This window comes from Triticum dicoccoides, chromosome 7B, assembly GCF_002162155.2.
Source record: "Triticum dicoccoides isolate Atlit2015 ecotype Zavitan chromosome 7B, WEW_v2.0, whole genome shotgun sequence".
In the NCBI taxonomy this organism is placed as follows: domain Eukaryota; kingdom Viridiplantae; phylum Streptophyta; class Magnoliopsida; order Poales; family Poaceae; genus Triticum; species Triticum dicoccoides.
In genome coordinates this window covers 224,548,095-224,557,896 of record NC_041393.1, presented here as the reverse complement: position 1 = coordinate 224,557,896, position 9,802 = coordinate 224,548,095, and the positions used below count along the sequence as shown (strand labels likewise).

The 9,802-nt window shown below is 44.1% G+C and overlaps 2 protein-coding genes and 1 long non-coding RNA gene across 9 annotated transcripts in view; 1 reads left to right on the top strand and 2 right to left on the bottom strand.

The window, feature by feature from the left end:
* Positions 1-1,055: 1,055 nt before the first annotated feature.
* Positions 1,056-3,558, top strand: LOC119335933. Its single transcript, XR_005162135.1, has 3 exons — positions 1,056-1,179; positions 2,377-2,476; positions 2,613-3,558. It is a non-coding gene; the product is annotated as an uncharacterized LOC119335933 (long non-coding RNA).
* A 1,013-nt stretch (positions 3,559-4,571) lies between these two features.
* LOC119337605 lies at positions 4,572-7,752 on the bottom strand. 7 transcript variants are annotated; one of them, XR_005163427.1, is made up of 5 exons: positions 7,103-7,738; positions 6,904-6,989; positions 6,042-6,101; positions 5,439-5,673; positions 4,572-5,334 (listed from the first exon to the last, which is right to left on the bottom strand). XR_005163427.1 is itself a non-coding variant. In XM_037609769.1 (5 exons), exons 1-4 carry the CDS (start codon positions 7,553-7,555, stop codon positions 6,146-6,148), a joined length of 396 nt encoding a protein of 131 aa, XP_037465666.1. In that variant the 5' UTR covers positions 7,556-7,752; the 3' UTR covers positions 4,572-5,334; positions 5,439-6,145. The 7 variants fall into 7 exon arrangements, 4 of the variants coding, with proteins under 4 accessions (XP_037465666.1, XP_037465667.1, XP_037465665.1 ...); XR_005163425.1 differs by having other exon boundaries at positions 5,439-6,105; positions 7,103-7,181; positions 7,265-7,737; XR_005163426.1 differs by having other exon boundaries at positions 6,042-6,105; positions 7,103-7,736.
* Positions 7,753-8,674: 922 nt separating this feature from the next.
* LOC119336208 (liprin-alpha-1-like) overlaps positions 8,675-9,802 on the bottom strand; it is a 7,535-nt gene continuing 6,407 nt past the window's right edge. The window contains exons 13-16 of the mRNA XM_037608222.1: positions 9,528-9,608; positions 9,385-9,446; positions 9,167-9,281; positions 8,675-9,007 (exon numbers count right to left, since the gene is read on the bottom strand). Coding sequence (XP_037464119.1) covers positions 9,197-9,281; positions 9,385-9,446; positions 9,528-9,608 — 228 coding nt within the window. The 3' untranslated portion in view covers positions 8,675-9,007; positions 9,167-9,196. The remainder of the gene's footprint in view (positions 9,008-9,166; positions 9,282-9,384; positions 9,447-9,527; positions 9,609-9,802) is intronic.

The following is a 9,802-nucleotide window of genomic DNA, read 5'->3' as shown; positions in this document are numbered from 1 at the left end:
AGTGAATACATGAACTCCTCAAACTACGGTCATCACCGAGAAGTATCCCGATTATTGTCACTTCGGGGTTGTCGGATCATAACACATAATAGGTGACTATAGACTTGCAAGATATGATCAAGAACTCACATATATTCATGAAAACATAATAGGTTCAGATTTGAAATCATGGCACTCGGGCCCTAGTGACAAGCATTAAGCATAGCAAAGTCATAGCGACATCAATCTCACAACATAGTGGGTACTAGGGATCAAACCTAACAAAACTAACTTGATTACATGGTAAATCTCATCCAATCCATCACCGTCCAGCAAGCCTACGATGGAATTACTCACGCACGACGGTGAGCATCATGAAATTGGTGATGAAGGATGGTTGATGATGATGACAACGACGAATCCCCCTCTCCGGAGCCCCGAACGGACTCCAGATCAGCCCTCCCGAGAGAGATTAGGGCTTGGCGGCGGCTCCGTATCGTAAAACCCGATGAATCTTTCTATCTGATTTTTTTCTCCGCGAAAGCAAATACATGGAGTTGGAGTTGAGGTCGGTGGACGTCCAGGGGGTGCGCCCCCCACTCGTGGACAGGGTGTGGGCCCCCTGACGCTGATTCTTTTGCCAGTATTTTTTATTTATTCTGAAACGTTGCTCCGTGGATTTTCAGGTCATTCCAAGAACTTTTATTTCTGCACAAAAATAATACCATGGCAGTTCTGCTGAAAACAACATCAGTCTGGGTTAGTTTCATTCAAATCATGCAAGTTAGAGTCCAAAACAAGGGCAAAAGTGTTTGGAAAAGTAGATATGACGGATACGTATCATCCACTCCGTTGCCGCCATCTGCCCCGCGAATTCCTCCGTCGAGACCTATCCCTAGAATATTTCAACTACTTCTTTCCTTACTATCCTTTTTCTCGCAAGTCACTTACTTGTGGGCCCTGACTCATTTCTATAGGGACCTAAAAATTAATTCAACGCTGCCCCAAGGTATATTTTTTGAAAAGCGCTGATAACATGCAAGAACAGAGGGGGTTTTTTCTCAAAAACACATCACGGTAAGGGAAATTCCCCATTTCTCTTCTCTCTCATTCCACTATTCTTTATCTCTTGCTCTGGCGACTCGCGACCCTCCCCTGGATCCCCTCTCAGGAAATCACTCTCCGCCAAGATCAAAGCAGGTTTGCTCTTCATAATCTCGTTTCTCTATCGATCCCTAGCTTCTAGATCGTACCTTTGCAGAAAGTAGAACCCTAGGCTAAGCTTTTCTTCCCCAAATTCCTCATACACGCTGGATCTACTAATTCTTAGGCTGTAGTAGGATTCTACGACTAGGTTGCTACTGTAGTTTTTGTTCAGATGATTAAACTGTTTACCCTAGTGTCAAAATCTTAATCTATTTATAGATCTATCCCTACTGCACCGAATCCTGCCCCAGGAACTGGTTTGGGATGGTCTTCTACCTTCCCGTCTTCACAACACAGCTGTGCAACATGACTCCAGGTGTAGAAAATCCTTTTTTATGACTGCACCTCTGGGAATTCTTCAGTCAAACTTTGCCCTTTCCTATTTTGCTTGTCAGTGCAGCTGTAGGAATTCTTCAGTGAATCTTTTTGTTTGTGACAACAGCTGTAGGAATTCCATTTTGATGTTACCTGTTATAGGATTATTATTTTTGGCAGCCACAACATAAGTTTTCCTGCGAATCCGGATCCATCCATATAACTTCTAGCACTATCATGTATACACTAAGTGCATGTGCATCGCAGCTGCACAAATGTGGCTAAACTAGCGCAACATTTTTTACATATGAAATTCTGGATTTCAAATAGTATCAATGCTAGCTCGAAGGTGATTCAACCACAGCAGAGCATTTTTACTTTCAGTGCATCATTTTCACCTAACAACATCTGGCAATTAAAAATATAATAGGGGATGGATGTGTCTTGGCAGCCATAAGAAAAACGCCACTCTCTTTTTGTTATCTACCCCCCTACTGTTGTGATGATGCCCAGTGGCCTTGCAGCTGCATTGCCCTCTCAGTATTTGCTGAACAGCTTTCACTTAATTGCTTAACATTATAACATAGTTAAAATATCAAAATTGAATTGCAATGGACGAGTCTTGCTGATAGAGCCATTGGCAATATACAATATGTTTTTTTGGGCCATGACAATGCTACTGTTCTGTTCTTCTTATCAGCGTTGTCTGTGTATAATTTATTCCTGATACGCTTCATTTTAGAACTGTACATGGTAAAATGGATTTAGGATGATTTGTTTCCTGATAGAGTGATAGTCATGGGATTATCCTTGGTATGCTACACTGTTACTGTTATGTCAACATGAAGCCTATGATTTTTGTGTTGTTCTGTGCAGATGAGTTATGTAGATCTAAGCTTCCTCAACAAGAGGAGCAACCAGCAGCAGCCTGACACTCAATTAATTAAGTGAGCGAAATGCACCAAAGAGATTAAAAGTAAGCACAAAAATCATATCCCCCAAAAGGCCAAAACTATATTTACTTCAATTGTTCTTTCTCCCCTAAGTACAACACTTGAACTATAACATGTTTTGATTTTTTACAAATGTAATTCATTCTTTCTATCCACCAGGTCACTGAAATTAACCATACCAGTCTGCTAATCAAGTTTATATCAGAACTAAATGAGGAGCAGTAGCTGATAGTTCGTAAACTTGAGTTCGGTTCTTTGCTTCATATCTCATGCGACTGCATATTGGATGACATATTTGAATGGTTAGAAGCAGTTCAACACAACTACATGCAGAATTGAACTAAGGAATGGTTTCAAGTTCCATTTCACCCAATCTGCTGTCCACAAAATCCTAGGCATTCCATGTGGGGGTTTTCCAATACAAACAAAACCTACCAAACAAACTATTGATTTCATGAATACATTTCTTGAAACAACAAAACCAACCCCAGAACATTTGCTCTCAATGTTGTCTTTGCAAAGGTTGACCACCCTCACCATCTACGATTCGTCGCATTCCTCAGTGGCTTTGCTCATGAGATTGTGTTGTTTGATGGCGGATTCTCTGGTAATGAGAAACTGCTCCAGTATGTCGTCACGGTGAAGGCCAAGGAAAACTGGATGTGTGCTTAGAGCTGGAGGAATCGCTGTTTTGGTGGACTTTTGAGCAAGAAGCTGTTGGGGCTGTTAGGTCTCCTGACGATTCGGTGTTGAAGTATGGCGAGTTCGATGTGAGGGTGCTTTTTGCTCCCAAGGACTTCACTGTGGTTGGCTGAAACCTGAAGGGAAGTGACGAAGATGCCCCCATTCTATAATATCCGTGATTTATCTGGTCGGAATTTGAATTTTCTTTGTAAGCCCTCATTTGGCAGAACAACAGACATTTGAGGACTTACTCTGTGGTTTAAATATGTTCAACTGCAACAGAAGTTCGAGGCCTGACATGTATGGTCTCTAAATAATGTTAAAACTGCTTATATGTGTGCAAAACTGTTAGAGAGATGGTGGTTTGTAGTATGTTTTGAGCTCTTATAGTTTACCTCTAAGTGGTTTTTTGAATAGCGAATTTTAGCCGGTTTTTAGTTAAATCAGCTTTAGTTATTTCTTTATGAATACCCCGTTTATCTTTACTATTAAAGCGGAGTCTACGGTTATGAGTACATTATATGGTCATTCTCTCATTCTGGTCTGGAAAAGATAAATGTGAAAGAAAAATAAATAGTCGTCACCCATGAGCACATGTCTCACCCCTTGGAAGCGGCTCCTCTGCCGTGCGCTCTGTGCCGTTGGGTCACTGACATGTTGGCCATGTTAGCAATGGGCCCACATGCCAGTGGCATAACAGTAGGATATCGTATGTCAGACTGTCTGACCCTCTTCCCACGTTGCTCTTCCCACGTTGCTCAGCCACCTTTCTCCCTTCCACTCTCCCGTCCAAGGATTTGTTCAAGGTCACTCTGCCTCACGGGATTGGGATCCTTGCCTGCCGTCTGTGTTCGATCAGTTGTTCGTCCTTGTTAGGTGGTGTTTGGTCGAAAATTCGCAAGAGCGGACGAGCTCGCATGGTCTCGGAATCGCTAGGCGCTCGTTCCCCTGGGGATATGGGTTGTGTCAGGTATTGTCGGCTGTCTTCTCTTAAAATCTTTTTTCTTGGGCCGTATATGGGTTGGCTGGACCCGCGTGCGTAGCTGACGGCCGTTTTCTGGACGCGGTGACGACGCCCGGTACGTAACGGCCGATTTGTGTGCGTCGGCACACCATGATCACTCATTTTATTTGCCGTGGGACGTACACACCGTAACGGCAGCCGTACACACATGCCTCGTTCCAGGAGTGCTGCTTGCTAGCCGTGTCAACAGTTGTGGCTAAGGTACTTGTCACTCATTTTATAAGCTGTTTGCTGATTGACATTACGTCTGAGGCAACGGATTCATTGTCTATGTTCTTTGTAATACAATCTTTGTAAAAAGAAAACACGCAACAGCGGCTAGCACAGTACCATTCTGGAGATGTTCGCACAGCACCTTGTGACGGCAGGCTTGCAATATGTGCAGCGGCTAATGCAGCAACAATAGGAAGTGATCTGAGAAAATATAGGAACATGCCTCGTTAACAATCATAATTTTTCACAATACTTGTAGCTTATTTTGCGGGTGACACAGGGTTACGTTAAATGCACACAGGTTTAGGAAAATCCTACTATCCTACTAGCTCACAAGACAAAATCAAATTGTACAAATTGGACGCAAAACTAGAAACAAAGCTAACTACACAACTGTCACCTCCAGCCGGATTGGGGTTTCAGGAGGCACGGCATGAAGCACCATACTTGGGTTTCCGCACATGTTTCGCCGGTGACCACCTACGGCACAGTGGGTGCATTTCAGCTACCTCCTCGGTTTCTTCAGCATGTCACCTCTGTCTGGTGTGTCTCCGTGACTCCCATAAAATCCATGACTTGCGCCTGAGTAGCATCATTAATCGAGATGTCACATGTTGGTCCATTAAACACTGTCGCTATAGGCATGAAGCATTTGAACAAATTTTATGTGCCTTTAGTGAATGACTGCACAACATTCTCGTGTGCTCGAAGTTGCCGCACTCGCATAGAAACTGATCACCCCCTCCATCAACTGTGACCTCATACACCACCTTGCACCGTTTGTCATGCCTCTCCGGATTGTGCCGCCGCACTAGGTACTTCATGCCTTGCTCAACAGGTTCGACCCTGTACTGCCCTGCTTCCTACAGTATCTGGCCAAACTTCTCGAACATGGGCCCTAGTGTACACCTCACTCGCATGCTGCTCCGATGGCGTGTTAGCTTTCATCACCCGTGCTGCCTGCAAATTCATGACATGGGCTCCACAAGTTAGAACCCCCGCCCGTATGATTGAACAACATAATTTATGTAGGTCCAAACCAAAAAAACAGAAACTACACTCACCCTACAGGAAAAACAAAGTACACGATGAACACCATTTCTGAAACTGGCTACACGTTTAAGGCAAAGTCCATCTTTGTTACGATGTTCCACCAGATGGAGGACAACCGTAGGCCTTGTTTGGTTATAGGGGGACCGGCCAATCCCCTAGTGGAACTAATCCACCCAGTGATTGGGTTGATCCCGTACTTGTCAATCAATCTTTGTGGAGGTTGATTCCCTAGCAACCTTGTAATCCCTGCTATTGATTAACTATTTGGTTAGTCCCAGCTGCATTGTACCCATTCAAACTTATCATATCCGAAACCGCTCATCGGACATTTTGCAAGTGTAGCAGTATTAAGCACACAATCTGATGTATAAAATTTCGTAAATATAGCACAACAACATTAAGACATTTCACAAATATAGGTAGTAATAAGCTAAAAAGCATGGACACGGGGACGGAAAGACGGGGATACGCATACGGGGACACAGGATACGACATGTTCCAGAAACAGCCATTCAGAAATACGGCGAGTATATATGAAATAAAATAAAAATATGCCATGTAAATATAGAGTTAAGATAAAAAATTAATGAGAAAGAGATCAGAATAGATAATACTTCCCCGTTTGGTGTCTCTTTTATCAAGTGCTTGATTGATCCTCGTCCCCCAATGCCATGCTACCTAACGGCAAGCAGTACAAGGAGCAAGCATTCATCAATCATCATTCATATTCGACAGCAGCTGCCATGCTGTACAAAAGCTACTTCAATTCTAAGTCTATCAATTATCAAATACTCCCTCCGTTCCAAAATAGATGACCCAACTTTATACTAAAGTTAATACAAAGTTGAGTCATCTATTTTGAAACAGAGGGAGTAATGGACTGCTGATAAAACTAAGGCTAATTAACTACATTTGAAGTGGATGGAAGCTGATTAAATGTTTAAAACCAAGAAACTATACAAGTGTTCTATAGATGCTAAATATGGTACTGATGCAAGGTCACTCAATAAACCAAAGTCAGTAATAGTACTGTACTAAGTACGGTATTAAGTTGTAACATATGGAATTAAGTAATTCACATGTGAATGTCAGTCTCGATCTGTAAATAGTCTAGTCTAAAAGTAAGTCCTTCAGGCAAGAACACGACTAATACTCCAGATCTTTACTCAAGTACAATAGAGCACCTCGTCCTACATGGCTATCTCACGATTTCAACACACCACCCAATTCTTTTCATTTTACGAGTGATCATCGACACCAATAGAAACAATTTTTGGTGGCACCGAAAAGCTATATCCAAGAGAACGTTTTATGGTGGCAATCCGAGTGTATAAATTATATTGTACACCTTGCTGAAGCAAATATTATTTTCACGGAGCTACTTAACAAGGTCATGTGTATATATATCTGTATGTCTACGAGTATAGTTTCTAGCCAGACTTATCTGTAAGAGAGTGATTATGGGATGTCATGTACCAGCTGTTGTCTTTTGACCGGAGCAACCATATCATCGCTGGGCACCTACACCGGCAAGACCGTGTATTACTTCTTTTTGGGACCCCCTGCAAAATGTTTGTAACAAATAACAATGTGTCAGATTTTTTTTTCTTGGCACAAGCATAAGTCTGAATAGAAAGTTTTGTTATGCCAACGGTGAATAGAAAGTAATACTAACCGAGCAGTCGCAGACTATCTCTTGCATACATTTTGTTCTCTCAACGTTTAGTCTCCTTTTTCCATACCTAATTCCAAACCTAATTCCCAGGAATACAGATTGTAAATAATCATATGCTTCTCCAAGTGAATCAAAGTTGTTTCCGACTACAGGAACTACAACAGTGTCAGTCTTCTTCTCTGCATAACCCCTCGGCTCGCCTAGCCAAGTCCGTCACCGCCGTTCAACACCATAGCCACCACCCACTAACCTCAGCCCCGCCTCCACGCCCGTGAGAAGAGCTGCCGTCTGCAGCTGCCGCCCGACGACCTCGGGGTCACCAGGCCACGGCACTCTCAGCCCGCGCCGTAGGGAGCCGATGTGCAGAACTGCAGATACACCGCCACAGAACGCACCTCCGCCCGACAGCCACGCCCGCTCCCTGGACCAGGAAGCCCGATGCGCCCTAGCCATCCATGCCGCCGCCGGCAGGCCACCCCAGCTGCGCCGCGAACACTTCAGCCTCGAGTAGCACCCGAGGCACCCAGGGACGAGACGAACCGGATCTAGGCAGAGTCCCAGCCGGCCGCCGCTGCCATACCCCGGAGCCGACCGAGACGCCCCGCAACAGCGCCGCACCGCCTGACCCCGCCGCCAGAGGCCGAAACCGCGCCCGCGCCCCCGCCACAGAAGCCCCCCTCCCCCCGCAGCCCATGAATCCAGAAGGGAGAGGAGGAGAATCCCTGCCGCCGCCCGCGCCCACCGACGGCGGCGTGGGGAAGAAGGGAAGGAGGACGCCCGGAGGGTGGCGGTGCTAGGGTTCTCTCATGGTGCTCGCGGGGAGCGTCGCGGGAGCGCTAAGAGATTTTTTTCATTTTTAAGAAAGCTTTGAAACGTCACCTATTCATAAGCCTGTACCGTCGGAACATGTGAGCTGCTTCCGTGACGGGATCGTCATATCAAAGGGTGGGTTCATCGTATAATCCTGTTCCACGCTACGCACCCTCCTCCTGGCCTCTACTTTCGCATTCAATGCACGTCCCGACGCGTCCATGTTCGATTGGCACAGGTAGCGGGAGCAGGCGAGCTCGTCCGCTCCATCTCCGTTCTCGTGTTTGGTTCTCTAGTTTTAGGATTTTTTTTATTTCCTAGGACTTTTTGAAAAAGACTATCAAAAAGGTGCTTTCAAAGACTTTTAGCAAAAAATCCCAAAAAAGTTCCACCCTGTTTGGTTTGCCAAGGACTTTTTCTAGTCCCAACACAAAAAAGTCCCTGGAACCAAACACCCCCTTAAGCTTAAATATTGCTGAGATTCAGCCTTAGCAAAACGTCTTTACCAGGGGCAGAAGAAGAATAATGATTTTAGAGGGGGCATCAATTCACTCAAGTCCTAATTAGGGACAGTGGAGCGTGTGAGCAAGTTGAAAATTCTCAGAATCCATTTAGTTCACTCTTTATTTCTTTTGCACGGATATGGCACGTTCTATTGGAGTATTAGACTCGAGCAAGCCTTTTGTCGACATCCCGAAACTGACGCCGGATATTATTCTCCTGGCAAGAAACCAATTCATAGCTCAACGCTGATTGCAGATGTCTCACCAAATCATAGCATGTACGATTAATTACATAAATTGTAGAACTGTATATCGTATAATTAGGATGCCGGTGAGCAAGAACAAAAACTAGCAAGCACGATGCAAACAAACTCAAGCGTATCAACAAAGTTACAATAAACAATTAACAAACGCCGAGGTTTAAGCCCATATTAAACCTCGGCAAGATGCAGATACATAAGGCCGCTGCTGAAACTATAGTCCATACAATAGGGGGCAAAAGGAAAACAAAAAAATCTGGTGGTGTACAGCGTTCCATCCTTCTACCATGGACAGGAGCACAGCCTCATCAGGGAAGGACATGCTCTGATTTCTGCGGCAAAAATCAGAATATTAACATATGCCCATCAATGCATCAACTATGAACACCATCTGACTTGGCCACACACACACAAAAAAAATGATCTCAGCAAGTCAATCCAGAACTACGCATACTTTTTGTTCTACCGCTGTTAGGAGAGAGAAACGGTACCTGCAACCCTACATGGTAGCCGACGATAGTTTACTTCTCAGCATGTCGGCGCTTGTGTCTCCTATTGCCATTGTTTCCGTTACCATTACGAGGCGATCTCTTCTGCTTCTTCGTGCTGTGTCAACAAGAGGTTTCAAGGCAATTGTGTTATCAGTTCACGCAAGGTCGCAGCATTGATAATTAGAATTATATTAGCTAACCAAGGTAAAACAAACTACCAGAAGGTTTCTACTAGAAGCCTGTACATAATAAACACAGGTAGAGCCAGCAAAGCAGAAGCCTGTAAAAGAAAATATGGGATGTTTGTCAGATAGATGGCCATCGAGGTTGTTGTTTCTGACTATTTCCCAAGAGTGCTTACCAGGAACCAAACGAACTCCTTAGTCACAAGTGATTTTGTTATTTCATGTTGGTGCAAGTAATCTGAAATGGTTGCTTGAGCCTACAAGATGAAAAGATTTTGAGATTTTTCTCACATGCAAACTACTTTTAGAACTCAACATTGGCAAAGTTTGTAATGAGAACCTTCTTGACTAGTACAGATTTATTAAGTGCAGATATTAGCTGACTCGTAGGACTTCATATGAAAAAGGGCCACAATCAATTTGAAAACATTGCAACAGAAGTTATAGATGA